The 21,451-nt window shown below is 37.4% G+C and overlaps 1 protein-coding gene across 2 annotated transcripts in view; it reads left to right on the top strand.

Annotated features, from left to right (window-relative positions):
- The window catches only part of PDZRN4 (PDZ domain containing ring finger 4), a 423,248-nt gene that overhangs the window by 257,030 nt on the left and 144,767 nt on the right, over positions 1-21,451 (top strand). Inside the window, exon 1 of one of the 2 annotated variants that reach the window (XM_068971177.1) lies at positions 10,345-10,413. The exons of the other annotated variant lie outside the window; for it this stretch is intronic. Within the exon in view, the coding sequence (XP_068827278.1) occupies positions 10,345-10,413 (69 nt within the window). Of the gene's footprint in view, positions 1-10,344; positions 10,414-21,451 lie in introns of those variants that run through there. 2 annotated transcript variants of the gene reach the window in all.

Raw genomic sequence — 21,451 nt, 5'->3', positions numbered from 1 at the left:
GCAGTATAAAATACTGATTAAGCAGTGGACCCACACTATTTGGATCTGAGTCCTAGCTCCTCTATTTACTACTAATATGACCCATTTTCTACCCATGTCAAGAGGAGATAGTCATAGTACTTACTTATGAGAGTTGATATGAGGATTAAAACAAATTAATAACATATTGTGTCAGAAGGACAACTAGTATACAAAAAAATGCTAAATAAGTGTTTTCTTTTTTTTTTTAAAAAAACATATTTTTTTTTTATTAAATTTTAAAATCTTTAATTCTTACATGTGTTCCCAAACATGAAACCCCCTCCCACCTCCCTCCCCATAACATCTCTGTGGGTGATCCCCATGCACCAGCCCCAAGCATGCTGTATCCTGCGTCAGACATAGACTGGCGATTCAATTCTTACATGATAGTATACATGATAGAATGCCATTCTCCCAAATCATCCCGCCCTCTCCCTCTCTCTCTGAGTCCAAAAGTCCGTTATACACAGCTGTGTCTTTTTTCCTGTCTTGCATACAGGGTCGTCATTGCCATCTTTCTAAATTCCATATATATGTGTTAGTATACTGTATTGGTGTTTTTTTTCTGGCTTACTTCACTCTGTATAATCGGCTCCAGTTTCATCCATCTCATCAGAACTGATTCAAATGAATTCTTTTTAACGGCTGAGTAATACTCCATTGTGTACATGTACCAAAGCTTTCTTATCCATTCATCTGCTGATGGACATCTAGGTTGTTTCCATGTCCTGGCTATTATAAACAGTGCTGCGATGAACATTGGGGTACATGTGTCTCTTTCAATTCTGGTTTCCTCGGTGTGTATACCCAGCAGTGGGATTGCTGGGTCATAAGGTAGTTCTATTTGCAATTTTTTAAGTAATCTCCACACTGTTCTCCATAGTGGCTGTACTAGTTTGCATTCCCACCAACAGTGTAGGAGGGTTCCCTTTTCTCCACACCCTCTCCAGCATTTGTTGCTTGCAGATTTTTGGATCGCAGCCATTCTGACTGGTGTGAAGTGGTCAACAAGGCCAAAAGCTGGTTCTTTGAAAGGATAAATAAAATTGACAAACCACTAGCCAGACTCATCAAGAAGCAAAGAGAGAAAAATCAAATCAATAAAATTAGAAATGAAAATGGAGAGATCACAACAGACGACACAGAAATACAAAAGATCATAAGAGACTACTATCAGCAGTTGTATGCCAATAAAATGGACAATGTGGAAGAAATGGACAAATTCTTAGAAAAGTACAATTTTCCAAAACTGAACCAGGAAGAAATAGAAAATCTTAACAGACCCATCACCAGCACGGAAATTGAAACTGTAATCAGAAATCTTCCAGCAAACAAAAGCCCAGGTCCAGACGGCTTCACAGCTGAATTCTACCAAAAATTTCGAGAAGAGCTAACACCTATCCTACTCAAACTCTTCCAGAAAATTGCAGAGGAAGGTAAACTTCCAAACTCATTCTATGAGGCCACCATCACCCTAATACCAAAACCTGACAAAGATGTCACAAAAAAAAGTGTTTTCTTATTTTCAAAAATGTTTAAGAATTAACAGCATTCTCTTATTCATCACGGTATTCAAAAAATACTGAAAAATAAAAGAAAATGCTGGCCATTTACTTGGTTACTTTTGTAGAACTAAGAAATGGTGAAGGTAGTATTCTGGGAAACCCTATATACTATATATGAAGTTGTTAGACAGTGTTTTATTACCAAGACATGATACCCTGGAGTTGTACATAGTCAATTGATCTATAGATGATCAAACCAAGAAAGCCAGTATTACACTGGGCTAGATTAGTAGCTGTTAAATTTCTCAGAGAACTAGCTATTTCACAGTTGTATGAATGTTACTTCAGATGTTATCATCCATTTCTTGTACACTTATATCCACATTACTTACACATTATGCATTAAGAGAAATAAATGCAATATCAGGATTATTACTCTAAATGTTTATGTTACATTCTTTACACAGAAAAAGAAATCTTTGTGCTATGTGCTAAGTTGCTTCAGTCATATCTTGACTCTTTGTGACCATATGGCTGTAGCCCTCCAGGCTCCTCTGTCCATGGAATTCTCCAGGCAAGAATACTGGAGTGGGTTGCTGTGCCCTTCTCCAGGGCATCTTCCTGACCCAAGAATGGGACCCTAGTCTTTTGTGTCTCCTGCATGGGCAGGCAGATTCTTTACCACTGTTACACAAGAAGCTGAAAAACAAACAACCTTTCAGAAGTTGTTGAATGACCACTTTGTAACTGTACAATAGCAAACAAGTGGACAGAGTATAACTATAATGTTTCCGTGAAGTAAGTTTGAAATAATGTAATAGAGATTTATTATGATAGAAAAGTTAGAATTAAACAGATAACCTGAAAACTGGAAATAGATAATTATTTTCATAACTACACTACTTGATTACCAGTAACTAATAGGGATGGGGCTACATCCTAGGTGTCAGATATACTAGACATATATTATCATCACAATAACCTTAACCCTTGAAATAATTGTTTGGTAGATGCTATTATTATCCTTGCTTTAGAGATGAAAATGGAAGAATCAGAGAAGTTAAAAAATGATAACTTGCCAACATCACATAGATAGAAATTAGGGAAGCTGGGCCTTCACCCAGGACAGACTCATATAGAACCACCATTGTCCTAACATAGACCAACTACTTCACAGTTTATGCGTCCCTCCTCATGTATTTTGTCCCATTCCATCCTCACAATCAGTCTGCAGGTTAAGTATTATTTGAGTATGTAAGTTGCATAAAGTGACACAGGTTGACAGTAACAAAGTTCAAATGGAAGCATTCCTTGGAATCCCACACCCTTCCTTTCCATTGGAGTCTAGTCTAATAACTTGCCAGTTCTTGGAGGAGTTCATAAACTGGTGAAGCACTGTTAATTCCACAAGCAATGATTGAATTGGGTTGGCCAAAAAGTTCATTTGGGTTTCTCCATATGCTATTACAGGAAAACCTGAACGAACTTTTTGTCCAACCCAGTAGATGCAAAATGAAGATGGTCAGCTAGTGAATAAATTGTGAAGAGTATGTTTGGTTACACAGGGGTCCTTGGGACTGTAACCAAGCAGATGGATGTCATGTATGCTCTCTTAACAGAGCATTTTTGTAAATTCATGATATTAGCTCATACTGTATAGTGTTATGGAAAAAAAAACACTGGTTCAGAGCCAAAAGACAAAGGCTCTAGGCTTCCCAGCTTTAGGGATTTCAACATCTAATAATTTCTTTCTTAATAAATACGGGACAATACCTGAAATACTTCAGAAAAATTATAAACATCAAATGAGATGATGTATGATTTTAAACAGCTGGCATTCTTATACCATCAGATGTAAGATAAGTACCCAATAAGTACTTTGGTGATAAATAAATGAATATGTAAATAATATGTGAAACAGAGTATAACTTGGAATGCATACATAGTATGTGTATATATATAAAGTTGTAAACATCAAATGAGATGATATGTGATTTTAAACAGCTGGCATTCTTATATCATCAGATGTAAGATAAGTACCCAATAAATACTTGGGGGATAAATAAATGAATATGTAAATAGTATGTGAAAAAGAGTATAACTTGAAATGCATACATAGTATATATATATATATGTATATATATATATGAAGTGAAAGTGAAAGTTTCTCAGTTGTGTCCAACTCTTTAAGACTTCATGGACTATACAGTCCATGGAATTCTCCAGGCCAGAATATTGGAGTGGGTGGCCTTTCCTCTCTCCAATATATATATGAGGTAACTGATAAAACACATGTGGTCATACTTTATTTTTTGTGTACCTGGCACAGAAAATTTCATTTCAGGGATTCTCAAATTTGTGTTTATAGAATTAAACCAGATTAAATCTATCTATGCTTATGATTCTTCAATCCTTTGATTTACTGTCCTTGAATAAACCCTAATGGGGAAAAATGTTACCTGGCAATTAGGTATAGAGACAGAAACACAAGTGTATGTCACTTTGTCAGAATCAGGTCTCTTCTTATATCCCAATCACAGCCATTCATTCACTGTCTCTATTGCAGACCTGCAGTGTGAAAGACACCCAGGCTACTCTTGATATTTTGAGGAAGTCAAAGATCAGCTAACCAATTCATCTCAGGTTGCCCAGGTCTTCCGTTACTGCTGCCCTCACATATCTCATAGTCCAACAGGAGTGGTAAGGCAATGGCAACCCACTGCAGTACTCTTGCCTGGAGAATGCCATGGAGGGAGGAGCCTGGTAGGCTACAGTCCATGGGGTCACAAAGAGTCGGACACGACTGAGCGATTTCACTTTCACTTTCACTTTCAAGGCATGTATACAGAAATCATGTAAGGAAGTGTTGTGTGTCTCGAGATGAATATGGATAAGATGCACTGAGATTTTGCAAGTTGAAGAGATCACTACTTCAACTGCAAGAGTCCAGAGAGGAGAGAGTGTTTAAACTGAACCACAATAGCTTGATTTGTGTTTCTGAAGAATAAGCCGTATGAGGTAAAGTCTGAGGCAATGGTAGGAAGAGATGGGGACTTCTATATAGATGTTCAGTTTTGCTGGAGCCTGAAAAAAAAGGAGATGTGCACTCCAGAGACCAATTTGCTGAGGACGATAGTCCTTCTAAGATAGGGAACCTTGAGCTAAAAGCCAGGGAAATCCCAGGATGAGTTGCCCTTTCTCCTGTGTGCTCAGGGAACACACCCAATGACTGGTTGTGGAGGAGTTTTAGCTAATTGAAGGTACTTAGCTGTGACATATTTAAAAATTTTTCAGTTGTTTGATGAAGTTTACATTTTTAACTGCAATTCGCTTTCATTATTTCAAGTAGTATCTATCTTTTAAAGGTATATTCATTCTCTCTCCTTTTCTCTCTCTCCCTTCCACCTTTATTTCAGCACTGTCAAGGGCTAACCTTCATTTCCTGTCATCAGGATCATATGAAGGCATATTGATGTAGCTCTAGCTTCCTCTACAAGACAGAGAGCTCAGCAAATTAGATATCAAGTTCAACCACAGAATTTGTAATTGGAGAACTGAGTTCAGATCTCTTTACTCGGTTTGACCTTGAGCAAGTCGCTGTCTCCCTGAGCCTCAGATTCTTTGTCTTTATGATTGAATATAAGATATTAAACTTTAGAAAATGTTATGCAGGTAAACATCTACTCAAAAGCGCCCAAATATATCCCTAAAATAAATACAAGATTGAGACTAAGAAGGAAATTTGTACACTAGGTGTCAAGACAGATAGCAGAGTTAGAAGATCCACACACGACTGTGGCAAGGATAGAGACAGGGTCTGAGAGAGGACTTACCTACTGTACATCCACACCTGCATAGGAGAAACAATACCAGTCTTTGCAAAGGTAATAGAGAAACTGTCATCTGCAACTGATGGCAGCTGCCATAGACTCAAGGACATGGTGACTCAAAATAGTCACATTTAGACTGTCCCTCTCTCTCTTATTTGGGACTGCAGCTGCGTACTGCATTGACCACCAGGGATGGGACATAGGTGCAGCCTCTTCGAAAAGTAGTTTTTAAAATGTCTTCTTGTGAATGTAGCAAAAATACAGGAAACACATAAAACAAAGTTTTACCAAATAAATTATAATGCAACCACCTAGTAAAACTACTGCCCAGATTAGGAATTAGAACTTTGTTAGCCATACTGAGACTTTCTGATGTCCCATCCTAAACACAGTCCCCTTTCTCCCCCTAAAGAGTAACCACCCTCTTGACTTTTTTTGGTAATCCTTTTCTTACTTCTATTTATCATTTTATCACCCAAATTATTTGCATATACAAAATATAGTTTAGAATGTTGGTTTATGAAGTGTCTTGAAGTGTCTATAGACTTCCTAGCCATCATATCTCCATACTCTTCCTCCCTGCCTCTCTTTCTCAGACACTGAAATATGTATTTATGTTGTTACCCACAATCAATTGGCTGACTGCATCCCTGTGGCATAATTTAACATACGTCTTGGTCTTCCACATTCCATGTAATTTGCTCACTTTGGGAAAAACTTGCTTTTTGAAAGGTGTCATTTTCTTCTGTCAAATATACAATATCTAGTTATTTCCTGTGTGTGTGCATGAGTGTGTCATGTCAGCAGCCATTAATTCTTAGTACTAGGTCCATTAAATAATTAAGGGCTGCATGGCGTGGGCATGCTCTATCATTCCTTGGTGTTCACTGGCATAATTCTATAAAGAAAATTATTTCTTTCCTGTACTATTTAGTAGTACAGTTTGGTAGCCCAAACGGTAAAGAATCCACCTGCAAAGGAGGAGGCCCAGGTTCCATCCATGGGTCAAGAAAATCCCCTGGAGAAGGGAATGGCAACCCACTCCAGTATTCTAGCCTGGAGAATTCCATGGACAGAGAATACTGGCGGGCTATAGTCCATGGAGTCAGAAAGAGCTGGACACAACTGAGCAACTAACACACACTCACATGGTTTATATAGGAAAAGTGAGATAAACGCTGGATTCCTTCTGTTCAGTTACTTCTCACTTCAGTTCAGTTCAGTCACTCAGTCTTGTCCAACTCTTTGCAACCCCATGAATCGCAGCACGCCAGGCCTCCCTGTCAATCACCAACTCCAGGAGTTCACTCAGACCCATGTCCTTCGAGTCCGTGATGCCATCCAGCCATCTCATTCTCGGTTGTCCCCTTCTCCTCCTGCCCCTAATCCCTCCCAGCATCAGAGTCTTTTCCAGTGAGTCAACTCTTCGCGTGAGGTGGCCAAAGTACTGGAGTTTCAGCTTTAGCATCATTCTTTCCAAAGAAATCCCAGGGTAGATCTCCTTCAGAGTGGACTGGTTGGATCTCCTTGCAGTCCAAGGGACTCTCAAGAGTCTTCTCCAACACCACAATTCAAAAGCATTAATTCTTCGGCGCTCAGCCTTCTTCACAGTCCAACTCTCACATCCATACATGACCACTGGAAAAACCATAGCCTTGACTAGATGGACCTTAGTCGGCAAAGTAATGTCTCTGCTTTTGAATATGCTCTCTAGGTTGGTCATTACTTTGCTTCCAAGGAGTAAACATCTTTTAATTTCACTTAACTTCTCACTTATCCCTCTGATATATCAGCCCAGATCTTGATGAAAATGCCTCTTATTTTGAATATCACTGCTTTTGAGGGGAGTAAACTAACACACATTAAAGGCAATTAAAATAAATAACTATATCTTGAAATATATGTACAACATATTTTTTTATACTTTGATGAATCTCTTTTAAGAATATTTGAGAAGTTAAATTATTATTATTAATTATTATGTATTATTATTATATTATATATTATCATATATTATTAAACATCTATTATCTGCTTATTTTAACCCATAATATCCCATATTATTACTGTCCAAGAGAGATAATATCTAATCCATTTACCTTGTTAAAACATTGTTTGGATTAACTCACTTGTCACTGTCTGCTTCAAACTTATACTCTAATATGAGGTTTCACAGCTCAGTCATTGGAAAAATCTAACACTCATTCTCTATTGAAATTTAGAGAAATTTAGAATCATAGTTCTCCTTTTTTATAAATCACCTTTCAATTTTGGAGGAAGAACCTGTTAGAAGCAAAAGATAGACTCCTCCAAGGTACCAGAGTCAAGGGCATTATTTGATAAGTGAAGGAAGAAGCTATACTTGCTTCCTGAGAAAGGAATTAAATAACAGATGGAAATGAATAAAGAAAACAGTCAAGAAAAATTTCTGAAAGAATAACTCTAATTTGAAATTTCTTACTTCATTGTTCATTCTTTACTTTTCTATGATGAAGAAAATATTTTTTAAGGCTGTGGTTGTTTCAATTGTCTTTACAAACCAACTACAAAATATTATAAGTAAGGTCCAGTAAGCAACCATAGCTTCAATAATTGCTTCCTACTTAGCTTTCAAAACCTTTTGCATTATAAAGACTTTTATCAGTAGAGGAAAAAAACATTTTCATTCATAGGTGAGTGAACCATCCTTGCCTTGCTGCTGCTGCTGCTAAGTCATTTCAGTCATGTCCGACTCTGTGGGACCCCATAGATGAAAGCCCACCAGTCTCCCCCGTCCCTGGGATTCTCCAGGCAAGAACACTGGAGTGGGTCATCCTTGCCTTATTGCATTCTAATTCCTTGATGTGACTTTCCAAAGGACAGAATTTAAATATCTGAGAGTCATTAATTTTATCTCAACTTGGCAGTATAGAATTCTTCAAAAAACAGTCAACATTTGCTTTGAGTATGTGATCTCTTGAATAAGAACACTTCATGTGAAGTGGTATAGAGACTCAAAGAATATTAAACTTTAAAAAGCATCTAACATATATATTTTACGTTTGCACCTAAGGAGGTTACATGTGTTTGTGAACACCATTGACTTTCATAAAGGTTCCCCTCAAATACTTCCTTGATTATATCCTTTTCATAAAGAAATCAAAATAATTAATATTTACTACAAGTGGTTTCCAATTTACAGGAAGTCCTGGTAAACTTTGTTCACATGCAGGTCCTCAATTATGATACTGCTTCGTGTAGTTCTCTTAGCTTGGCTTTCATCCAGGCTGTTAGGTGAAATTAGGCCCAGAAAATCGGATTATTACATCCCAAGGGAAATGACTGATAAGCAGCAGATGATTGCTCATCTCCTGGCTCCTTGCTGGTGTTGAGGTGTTGCTAGTTACAAAGCCAATTTGTTAACAATTAGTACTCATTAGAATCATTTCCTGTTATCGATTCTAAACATTTGATAAAGCACTTTTAGGAAATTGGACCCCCAAAAGTAGCTATCCATAAGAGTTGAGCAATTAAAAGTCTTCAGGATCCAAAGTAATTCCTAACCAGAGTCATCAGTTTCCAAGTAATTATTTTTGCTTTGAAACCCACCTGCTATCCTGTCCAGTTTAAAGATGTGCTGGTACAAGGACATACTTCTTAATTAGCAGAGGTTGTAGATAACTCAGTATAGAAACAAAAGGAATTTTCTTTTATTATTATTATCTGCTTTAGCTATTTGTAGTATATCTTTAAGGGACAAAAAAATGCCAGCTTGCAATACAACATATATATTGTGAGTGTGTGAAATTAAATGCATTACTTCTATTATCTAAGTATCTAAGCTTAGTTTTTATTTCTGTGTTCACCTTTGTATTTTATGAACTCTAAATATAGAATCATAAATGGAGTCATTGTGCATTACATTAGAATTTAAATATTACCAGTGTCAGCTTTCTGAAATATTATATATGACTTTAATAAAATTAGCATAAATACTATATGCATTTGAAATTTTTCTCAGAAAGGGCACTGTATTTATCTAATTTTTAAATATAGATCTGCATGTATTATAAGGCTGCAAATTTATAGTCAATGGATATACACTATATCTAATTAAAATATTTATTATCTGTACAAGTATATCTACTGATACTTGCTTAAATGTTCTTTATTTAGACTAAGAAAATATGCCTTATTTTCTCCCTCTTCAGTAATGGTCTTTACATGTGAACTATTTAGTTATTTTTGTAGGATTAGAATTAAGATTCTGAATGACACCCCCATCTTCTATTCCTCGCTCACATCACTCCCCAAATTTTCCTTTGCCTCTATGTTTATTTTATAAATTTAAATAATTGCTCCTATTCATCTTCCCCTACACTTAATAATGCTAAAAATATTTTTTCTAATTGTGGCAAAATATGAAGATGTGAATTAAGTATAATATTTCTGTTTCTGAATTTCTTATTCCCATATTAAAATCTTACGTCAATGGAGAAATTAAGTGTATGTTCTTTGAAATGCCCTAAGCTCAACCCCTCTATCCTTAATAAACAGAGATGGTATTGACTCAAGTGAATTTTGTTTAACCACACTACATTTGCTTCTTAATTAGTGAATATTCATCTGTCATCAGCAGCAGCTATGACACCCCTCCCTGCTAACATGTTCTGTCATAAATAATCAATGAGGCACTATTAATATTCATGAGCTGGAATCTGTGTAGTCATGTGCACTGATGCAGAGACAGGGGGAGTGTTGCCATGAACTGACTGGAAACTCTGTGTGTGTATCCGTGAGTGCAAGATACTTAGAGAAAGCGAAGAAGAGCATGCTGCTACACAGCACCCTGGCTTGTGCTTCCAGCTAACAGCGGTTTGTCTGTGTTTCTGGACTGAAGTGACTGATGAAAAACAGTAGTCAAGTCTGGAGGGTGATTCCCTTTCAGTTCACTTGCCTTTCAGTTCTGGGGAAATTAGAAGATTTGCTCTCTCTCTCTGCTTCTTAGAATGGGCTGCAATTTGTGCACTTTTCAGAAAAGAGAGGAACACTACAAACTGCTGTATGAAGTTTCCCAGGTGAGTGCAGGGTCTGTTACCAGCAACTAAGCAGCCAGGCTTTGTGTTTGTCTGAAAAATGGTCAATGAACTACGGCTAGCTTTATTTTTTCTTTCTGTAGATTTAAGAATTAAGGGCAGACTTGCTAGCTGGGGCTTTTTATTTTGGTTTGGGGTGGCAGTTTTCAGCTTCCTTGCCACTCCCCCTTCAGATGACTTCCTGTGGGATTCTTTTTAACATTTTTTTGTATCTACTGCCAAGATGTCAATCAAGTAAAAGGAGTAACACTGAGATCCATGTCTGTAATATTTTGAAACCCCTCTTATATTTTGGAATAATGTTGACATTTGAAAATCAAATGTATCATTGTCTGCATAAATATTGGGGTTTAATAGGTCTGTGAGCTCAGTTATTTTGAATAGACAGGAAAAGTTTCTTGCCAAATCTTGTTAGTCAGAGGAATTATTTGATTAATTTGGAATTTGTGCTTTGGTTTAAGAGGAAGACCTGGTATATTTGTATTTTATGCAAAAAGTACTTGCTCTGTCTTGGCTTAAAAAAAGGAGATAAAGGAATTTTCTTATCACTTGTACTTGGATTCTTTTTTATAATTTTGTGTCTGTTTTAGCCCCAAAAATTAATTTCAAAAGCTTATTACAATATTTGTATTGTAATAAAAAGGGAAAAACTGTGTCCCTTTTCAGATGTCTCTTTAATGTGTATCTGAGGGCTTTTTAGAATAAAAATAAGAAAATGATATTCCAAGCCTTCAGAGTTTTCACAGAATTCTATTAATTCACCATTTTATTTAGGCAGGATTCTCTGGGGGTATATGAAGTTCAAATTTCTTGTCTGGCAAAATAAAGTTTATTTCTCCCTTCTGGTTCGTCCCAGATGTGACATGCTACTACTTTTGTTTTCAGATGATATTGCTGATGAAAGACAATGTTTGGAATGTTGGCGGTCTATGGGCACAGCAGTAGCCAAGTGCCCACTGCCTACTGGTTCCCTCAGACTTTCCCCTGACGTGATTCGTTTCACAGTGGGCTAATTACAAAGTGGATTTGCTACACATGAAACAGCCTCCTCAGTTGCAATGTTAATGCACATTTTCATGGTAATGTGATCAGAGGCTCATTAGCCAGTTTCCAAAATGATCCTCTGCATTAATTAAATATAAAAATGATTCCTTTATCACCGTAGAGAGGAAAAAGAAGATTAACATTGTTAATTACACCAGGGGCAATACCTTTTGCTTCGTTTTTTTCTTTTTAAACTATAAACTTGCAAACCCAGGCTGAAATCATCTTCATTCCTAGATAAGCTTTTATTTGCTTCGACTCATGAAAACAGACTCTAGGTGGAACACTTCCCTTTAGTTTGGTTTGTTGGAGTTTGAGTTCTACTATTGTTTTTCTTTAGGTGGTGGAGGAGCAGGGGAGTGGATTAATCAATCTATTATTTCTCTGAATTACTAAATGGACATAAAAGTATAATATGAAGGAAGTGGTAGGTGGCATCCTCCCTGATTATGCCTCGGTTAAGCTATTTATCTTCCGCTAAGAAATCAAGCCAGATTTCTGCATCCAGAAAGGATGACTGTGTTTGTTAAGGAGCCTTTGTTATAGAATTTTAAAGTGCTTGTCTGTGAGTTTTGCTTTTAAGTGCTTCCTAAATCTTGAGAAAATAGATAAGTCATACTCTCTATTGCCTCCACCGTATTCCTTCACATATTTATTTTATTTTCTCTTCTCCTGAGTTGCAGTACTTATGATCTTTAATAAAGGGGGTGAAAATGAAGTATTCGCTTCCATTTAACTGGCTTTTATTAGATAAGTTAAAACTCCAGCTTAAAGATCTTGTGTGTGTTTTCCAAGGGGAGCCCTCCTACAGTTTGTCCCTAGCTTTGTGCTCTATTTTATTGAGTTAATGGAATAGATAAGCTATCAAAGGAAACCAGTGATAGGCTCATATAATACACTGGAGCCCCGTGTGGTGCTGCAAACTAGTTTCTATTTTTATTTGGAGTAGTGGCAGCCCAGAGCACACGTGAGAGTGAATATGTTCTTAACCAGGTGTTCACAAGGGTACACATGGCTGCCCCCAGAATAGAGGATACTATTTACAAAAGTGACTGGGGATTGGAAACCTGCGTATTTCTAAGTAGTATATTAAAAGCAAATTAGCTCACACAAATATCAACACCTGATGGTCCAAATCATATGTATTTATTTATAGACCTGTAATTCTTAAATCACCTGATTTTATTGTTCCTTTTGTTATTATTTCTTAAAAGCTAAGTAAGGCAAATTAAAGTTTATCAGGGGTGTGAAGATTCAAGACTAGCCATGAATACTACATATATGAACAAAACTATTATTTCTCTGTAACAGAGCCATTATGACATTGAACTTTTCCCCATTTTCTCTCTATAATTCTAGATTTTGCTGTCTGATAACATGGGCCACATAGAATTCAGTCTCAGATTTGTAACCACAGTAAACAAAAATAAATGTGCTCACTGAGGAGTCTAGTGAAACACTCAGAATAATGTACATAGGTGTGAAGTGCGGTCAAGTTTAAATTTGGCTAATGTTTTTTGCTCATACAGAGAAGCTAGGACTTTCAGCAGACGGAAGAAAAGAAATGTTGCCTCAAGAAAATTATTTTCATCTGAAGTTGGGCCAGTCCAGCTTCAGTATGAAAACAGATGCAAGAAACCAGGGTTTGTGTAGATCTAGTAACCTTCACACCAAGTAATTTTCATGCGTCTATTAACTTTATATGTGTCAGGGACACAATTGTTATCTGCAGTGATTTATTCAAAGTAGGTTATTTATTAACCTATTAAGAATTAATAAATGGCCAATTTGAACAATGCCATTCTATTGACACAGATTAAATTGCCTGTTTTGTATTAATCTGATTGAATAGCCAGTTGGACCAAGAGAGCTACAGTAGCTTGTTAGGCATTTATGACCTAAAAACAGATTTATCTCTGAGGGAGATTTTATGGTAATACCTAACTTTGTTGAGTTCTTGGTTTAACTTTTCATACATAAATTGAATGTAACTTTTTGATTGATTAAATAATGCAAATTATCAATGGAATGTTTATTGGTATTGAATAATGTGAACATGGGAGCAAATATTGACTGGTTTGGCACAACTAGAAGGCCTCCCCCACGCACCCATGAATTACTCTCATAAGCTGAAACAGAACCTGCATTGACAGTTACAGTGCTGACAGCAGCTTGAGCTCTTCCTTTATTCTAGACACTGTGCTGGGCACTCTTTCCCTAAGCATTTTCTTATTTAATCCTCACAATATCCCAACAAGAAGTTATAGGATAGCATCCCCTAATTTTTAAATATGTTTGTCTCATTTATTCTACAGTGAGTTCTTTAACCTTGTATAATCTCCCTTCTCTAGTGACTGTCCCATATTCCTCAGAAATTTATTTTGTTTCATACCATGTAAACCCAACTTATAATGTTAACCTCTTTACCCATATATCATCCTTTCCCCCATATTCCTTAGTGCTAGTGAAAGTCTCACCATACTTCTTGCTATCAGTGAAACTCAAAAATTCTGTATTAAAATAAGATGCTTCCTCATCCACACTGAACTTCTGGCTATTTCACGTCTACACATTCTGCTGCATCAATTCCTGCCTGCCCACAATCACAAGTCTTTTTATTAAGTGTCTGTGACATCACGGTAACAACTTTTCCACTTAGAATCTGTCAATGTGTCAGTCAACTCTGATTGTGTTGCTAGACCCATATTTCTAGAAAGTATTCAGTGGCTCCCAATTAATATACAATGAAGTAAATCTTCTCATTCCAATATATTCTGGGACCTCCTAAGTTGGCACTAGATTCCTTTCTGGCTTTCTCTTTCACTGATCTTGCCCCCAGTGCGATTTATAATCTATCTAGACCGATGATTTTACTTTTCGCTCCAAGCTGATATCCAGAATTAGACCCTTGTAACTTAGTTCTCTTCTTTCAGCCTCTATGGATGCCCTCTCCATCCCACCACTATCTATCTTCTTCCATCACGAGCTATTCAAATCCTACCCCTTTGGCTTTAATATCTCCTTGGGCAGAGAGCTTTTTGCAGTTATAATTTTTTTAAATCTGTATCTTCCCACCTTGGAACTCTCATAGCATTTTGCTTGCACTATTTTGAGTTTCTTTCTTTTTTATATGTTCTTCTGTCTGGTATTATGGTCAAGTGTGTGTAACTGACTTGTGTGTTCCTGGAATGCAGGTTAGGGGCTTGACTGTCCTTTAACCCCCACGCTGCCAGCAGACACTCACTGAGTTCCACCATGCTGCCCTGAATGACCACAGCCTCTCCTCTCCCCATCAACAGCTTCTGGTGAAGGACCACATCACTCTTTCTTCCTCTCTGCCCCACACTTATCAGCTGACTAAGCCAGGAACAGTCACCCAGTACATGAATTTGAGGGTACAATTAGGTCAATTACATTTTTCAGTCTCAGAAATTTATTTTGGGAAACAGGCCATTATTAAAGGGATTAGAATGCAGAAGGAGAAATAGAAAGAGAGGAGGGCTTAAGTAGATTGGAGAGCTTGAGGGTCTGTGTTTCACCAGATCTACAAAGACCTAATGTGCTAAGAGAATCAGAAAAACCTGAGAAATAAAGCACGTGACTCATGAGAAAGAGAAAAGAATACACAGCAGGTCTGCAGAGTGGCCTAATTTCCACAGTTCCAGGACATTTCTATAACAGATTCCCCATTTATTTTCATTTTGAGGACACATCACAATAATGTCTTACCTTTATCAACTACTCAGCACCTGCCTTAAACTCTAGCTGTTCAGTTCAATAAACTATGTTCAGGAAGCTTTGATTGCCTGATGTGTGCCTTGTACTCATCTTTGCCATGACGGGATTCAAAGACAGATGTGGCAGTCCTTGCTTTTGAGAAGCACACAGTATGGTAGGGAAGAAAGACACAAGCAGAGAATTTTCACACGGTGTCATCAGTGAATATGCTGAATTACGAGAGATGTTGGCAGGCTTCTAGAGGAGTGCACAGGGACTCTACAGGGAGGATTGGAGGTTTGGAAGAGGGGGATGATAAGGGAGAGGAAATCAGAGAAATGGAAGGGTAAAGAAGTCCATGGAGGTGGCAAACAAGTGCTGGGTGTGAATGGACCTGGAGTAGGGAGCTACAAGGGATGAGTGTTACTTAAACCTCAATGGCAGGCAGGCTTCAGACCATGGCCTGAGATGTGGGCAAGACCAGACTTTGGAGAGTATCCCATGTCCCAGGATTTTGTCTGTTGGTTTGTTTTTAAAGAGGGAGAATTCACTCTGATAGGAGTTAAGAGTGTAGACTTGGCTGTGGTGTGTGTCTGCGGACATTGGGCTTGAATACTGCCTCAAGACTACAAGGGAGACTAATTTGGAGGCTGTTGCAAAAAGTTAGATAGTGCAAGAAATCATTTAAAAAACAAGTACAGGAATAAGGCACTGAGCAGGTAAATTAGATTTCTGGCTTGTGAGACCAGGGAAATATTCTGAAATTTATAGAAAGAATAAATAAGAGAAGGAAGTAAGTTCTGGGAAGAGGTGAGAAGGCCATTGATTTCACCATGAGCTGTCCAAGAAATGCTTGCAGACAGTGAATATTCAAAGTAAAAACTTGGTATATATGTGTTTGGTGGATGATATCAACCAAAAAGATATGAAAAGTGAGGAGAAAAATTGAACAGTGAGGAGAGCTGTGAACCAAGGACATAAAATTGAGGAACACAAAAAGGAGAAGAAAGAAAAGATGATAAAGTGAAATTGCTACAGTGTGAGAATGAAGACCAGCAGAAAGTTGTGGGAAAAGCCAAGCAGAGAGGGTATTTTAAAAAGAGTGGTCAACACTGTCAAACTGGTCAAGAACTGCAGTGTCTTTGGATTGAAAAATATGTGGTGTGCTACCTGGGTGTCTCTTCAGGAAGGACTTGCTGTCCCAGCTGCTAAAAGTGCTGCCAACCCCTCAGGGACCATCTTATCTGCAGAGAGTCCCTCACCCAAGGTTATTCCCCTCTCAGGACTCAACCCATCCAATGACAGATGGATGCAAGTGTACACAAGCCTGGGCATCTCGGCCTGAACTGGGACCCTCTGAAAGGCAACTCTAGTTCCAGAGCTCCCTGCAGCTGTTGTTGAGCCTGCACCCAAGCTTTGTTCACCTTCTGCCCAGTTCTGCTTCCTTTTTTTCCTCCCTTCCACAGAAGGAATGCTCCTTAGAAAGCACCTTTCCCACTAGATTCTGTTTCTTGTTAGCTTCCTGGAGAACCTAACCTGGAGAAAGGTCAGTGGTGACAATTACAGAGCATCTTAATACAGAAATGTGGACAAAATTCAGAAAGTGGATTTTGGAATTTTTCAAGAGGACTATTTCTGAATATTGATAATGAAAAATCCTTGCACAACAGGCAATCACTATTTTGTATATTCATTTTATATGGATAGATCTTTACATGATGAATTTTCACAAGCCATTTATTAGGTTTTCAATCAATACTATTAAACGATTGGTTGTGGTGGTGGTTTAGTCACTCAGTTGTGTCTGACTCTTGTGACCCAATGGACTGTAGTCCACTGAGCATCTCTATCCATGGGATTTCCCAGGCAAGAATACTGGTGCAGGTTGCCATTTCCTTCTCCAGGGGATCTTCCTAACCCAGGGACCAAATCCATGTCTCCTGCATTGCAAGATCATTATCATTGAGCTACCAAAAAACCATTCAATGATTAAGAAAAAAAAAAATAGTGTAGGGCCTCTTCTTGAGTACCTAGTGATTTAATTCTTTTTTATTAAATGATTAAGAAAAATAAAAAAAAAAATCACTAGGTACTCAAAAAGAGGCCCTAAACTATGGATCTATGAAGGATTCTGTTCTTGAAAAGTTTCTAATTCGTGAAGGAAAGGTGAGCAGTTTGCCCAGAACAGGCTCTGTCTCAATCACTGTTTTCTGTTAGTCCATCTTGGGTATACATCATCATCAGAATTTTAGGTATTATTCTTTTCTTAAAATTTTTATAGAGTCTAGTTGATTTACAACTTCATGTTAATTTCAGGTGTGCAGCAAAGTGACTCAGTTATACATATCCGTATATCCACTCTTTTCTTATATTCTTTCCCCACATAGGCCATTAGAGAGAACTGAGTAGAGTTCCCTGTGCTATATAGCAGGTTCTTATTCAGTTCAGTTCAGTTCAGTTCAGTCGCTCAGTCATGTCTGACACTTGGTGACCCCATGAATCGCAGCACGCCAGGCCTCCCCGTCCATCACCAACTCCCGGAATTCACCCAGATTCATGTCCATCGAGTCAGTGATGCCATCCAGCCATCTCATCCTCTGTCGTCCGTTTCTCCTCCTGCCCCCAATCCCTCCCAGCATCAAAGTCTTTCCAATGAGTCAACTCTTCGCATGTGGTGGCCAAAGTTATCTGTTTTATATTTAGTACTGTGTACACATCAATCCAAGTCTCCCAATTTATCCCTTCCCATTCTATCCCCAGTAATCATGTTTGTTTTCTACATCTGTGACTCTACTTCTGTTCTGTAAATAAGTTAATTTGTATACTTTTAAAAGATTCTGCATATAAGCAATATCATACAATATTTGTCTTTTTGTGTCTGACATTTCACTAAGTATGATAATCTCTTAGCCTGTCCATGTTGCTGTAAATGGCATTATTTCATTCACTTTGGGCTGAGTAATATTCCATTGTATGTTTATAACTCATCTTCTTTATCCATTCCTCTGTCAATGGACATTAGGTTGCTTCCATGTCCTGGCTGTTGTAAATAGTGCTGCAATGAATGCTGGGGTTCATGTACCTTTTCAAATTATGGTTTTCTCTGGGCATATGCCCAGGAATGAGATTGCTGAGTCATATGGTAACTCTATTTTTAATTTTTTAAGGAACCTCCATACTGTTTTCCATAGTGGCTATACCAATTTACATTGTTGCCAATAGTATAGGAGGGTTACCTCTTCTTATGCATTCAAGCATTTATTGTTTATCGATTTTTCGATGATGGCCATTCTGATTGGTATAGGGTGATACCTCATCATAGTTTTGATTTGGAATTAGTGGCTGAGCATCTTTTTGTGTGCTTTTTGGCCGTGTGTACGTCTTCTTTGGAGAAATGTCTATTTAGATTTTATGCCCCATTCTTTTATTGGGTTTATTTTTTATATTGAGTTGTGTTAGCTCTTTGTATATTTTAGAGATTAAGCCCTTGCCAGTTGCTTGGTTGCAAACATTTTTTCATATTCTGATGGCTTCCTTTTTGTTTTGTTTATGGTTTTCTTTGCTTTGCAAAAGCTTTCAAGTTTAATTAGATTCCATTTGTTTATTTTTATTTTTACTACTCTAGGAGGTGGGTCAAAAAAGATCTTGCTGTGAATTATGTCAAAGAGTGTTCTGCCAATATTTTTCTCTATGAGTTTTATAGTGTCTGGGATTATACTTAAGTCTTTAATCCATTTTGAGTTTATTTTTGTGTGGTGTTAGGGAGTGTTCTGATTTCATTCTTTTACATGTACCTGTCCAGTTTTCCTAGCTTCAGTTGTTTAAGGAACTATCTTTTTTCCATTGTATATTCTTGCCTCCCTTGTCATAGAGTAGGAGTCCATAGGTTAGTGGCTTCATCTCTGGTCAATCTATCCTATTCCATTGATCTGTATTACTGATTTGATTACTATAGTTTTGCAGTGTAGTCGCAAGTCAGGGAGGCTGATTCCTCCAGCTCCCTTTTTCTTTCTCAAGACTGCTTTGGCTAGTCAAGGTTTTTTATATTTTCATACAAATTGTAAATTTTTTTCTTCTAATTGTGCAAAAAAATGCCATTGGTAATTTGACAGTGATTACATTGGATCTGTAAATTCCTTTGAGTAGTATAGTCCAAGAACATGGTTCATCTCTCCATCTGTTTGTGTCATCTTTTTTTTTATCAGTATCTTGGTTTTCTGAGTACAGGTATTTTGCTTCCTTAGGTAGGCTTATCCCAGGTGTTATTCTTAATAGATGAATTCTTGTGATTCATGAGGATTCAGGTTATCACTGGGTGGTAATTTTGTTTTCAAATTTAGAATTTTAGGTAATTTAAGTGCAACAGTGATTTTCATATACAATGCAACATATCCCAAAGTCATTCATATAACCTGTCATAGTTCTGTCTCATTTCTAGTTGTATGCATTTCTTCTCTTCTAATTATTTCACTCCCAACGTGGAATAACAGGCTTTAAAAATTATTATAAATAGTTCATTGTTTCCTTCAACAAAAAGTTTAAAAGGGAGTAGCCCCATATTCTCCTGCGTTTCAACATATAACATCCAATTGTTAATTTGTGCCATTTTGTAACAAGCTGTAAATCCTACTTCATGGTTGTTTGAGTCCTAGTGAAGAATACCACCTATTTCTCCTTTCTACAGCTTTTTAGAAATACTGTAGGCAATTTTTATAAACTTGCTCTCATCTCCGTTGTTGTTGTTCAGTTGCTAAGTTGTGTCTAACTATTTGCAACCCCATGAACTGGAGCACCCCAATTTTCCCTGTCCTTCTCTATCTCCTAGAGCTTGCTCAAATTCATGGCTATTGAGTTGATGATGTCATCCAACCATCTCATCCTCTGTTACCCACTTCTCCTCTCCTCAATCTTTCCCAGTGTCAGGATGATGGGAAATCATCTAATGAGTCGGCTCTTTGCATCAGGTGCTCAAAGTATTGTATTATTGAAAGTAACTCAAAGTATTGAATTATTCAATTCAGCATCACTCCTTCTAGTGAATATTCAGGGTTGATTTATTTTAGGATTGACTGATTTGATCTCCTTGCTGTCCAAAGGACTCTCAAGAGTCTTCTCCAGCACCACAGTTCAAAAGCATCAATTCTTCAGTGCTCAGCCTGCTTTATGATCCAACTCTCATATCCGTACATGACTACAGGAAAAACCATAGCTTTGACTATATGGGCCTTTGTTAGCAAGGTGACGTCTCTGCTTTTTAATGTGCTAAGTTTGCAATAGCTATTCTACCAAGAAGCAAGCATCTTTTAATTTCATGGCTACAGTCATTAGCTGTGATGATTTTGGAGCCCAAGAAAATAAAATCTGTCAGTGGTTCCACTTTTTCCCCACCTATGTACTATGAAGTGATGATACTGGATGCCGGATGCCATGATCTCAGTTTTTTGAATGTTGAGTTTGAAGCCAGTCTTTTCACTTTCCTCTTTCACCCTCATCAAGAGGCTCTTTAGTTCCTCTTTGCTTTCTGCCGTTAGTGTGATATCATCTGCATATCTGAGGTTGTTGATGTTTCTCTGGGCAATCTTGATTCCAGCTTGTGATTCATCCAGCCTGGTATTTTGCATGATGCAGTCGGCATATAAATTAAATAAAGAGTGTGGAAATATACAGCCTTGATGTACTCCTTTCCTAATTTTGATCCAGTCCATTGTTCCATATCTGGTTCTAACTGTTGCTTCTTGTCCTGCATACAGGTTTCTCAGGAAACAGGTAAGGTGGTCTGGTATTCCCATCTTTAAGAATTTTCCACAGTTTGTTACAATCCACACAGTCATGGGCTTTAGTGTAGTCAATGAAGCAGAGGTAGATTTTTTTTTTTAATTCCCCTGCTTTTTCTATGATCCAGCAGATGTTGGCAATTCAATCTCTGGTTCCATCTCAGTGGATATTAGATTTTTCCAAACTAAGGTTTTACTTCCAAACATCTTAAGGGTCTGTACCATGTACCTTAATTTTAAAATTAAAGTTAAGAAAATTTAAACTATTTTCAAGTATATATGAACAAAAAGAATTGCTAAGTATGGTCTAAAAATAATAAATCCACAGATTAAGGACCACTCTTTTAATCAGTGATATTATTATTTTCCTATAATTAAATTATGGTAAAATTCAGATATTAATGCTTTTGAAGTAAAGAAAAGCTTGGGAAAGAATGTTTCTCATTGAATAACCACAAATAATTACACTGTCCTTGCTTTGTGCT

The sequence above is a fragment of the Capricornis sumatraensis genome, chromosome 4 (assembly GCF_032405125.1).
Source record: "Capricornis sumatraensis isolate serow.1 chromosome 4, serow.2, whole genome shotgun sequence".
Taxonomy (NCBI): domain Eukaryota; kingdom Metazoa; phylum Chordata; class Mammalia; order Artiodactyla; family Bovidae; genus Capricornis; species Capricornis sumatraensis.
Note: the sequence above shows the minus strand (reverse complement) of the source record. Positions and strands in the feature narration are given on the sequence as shown.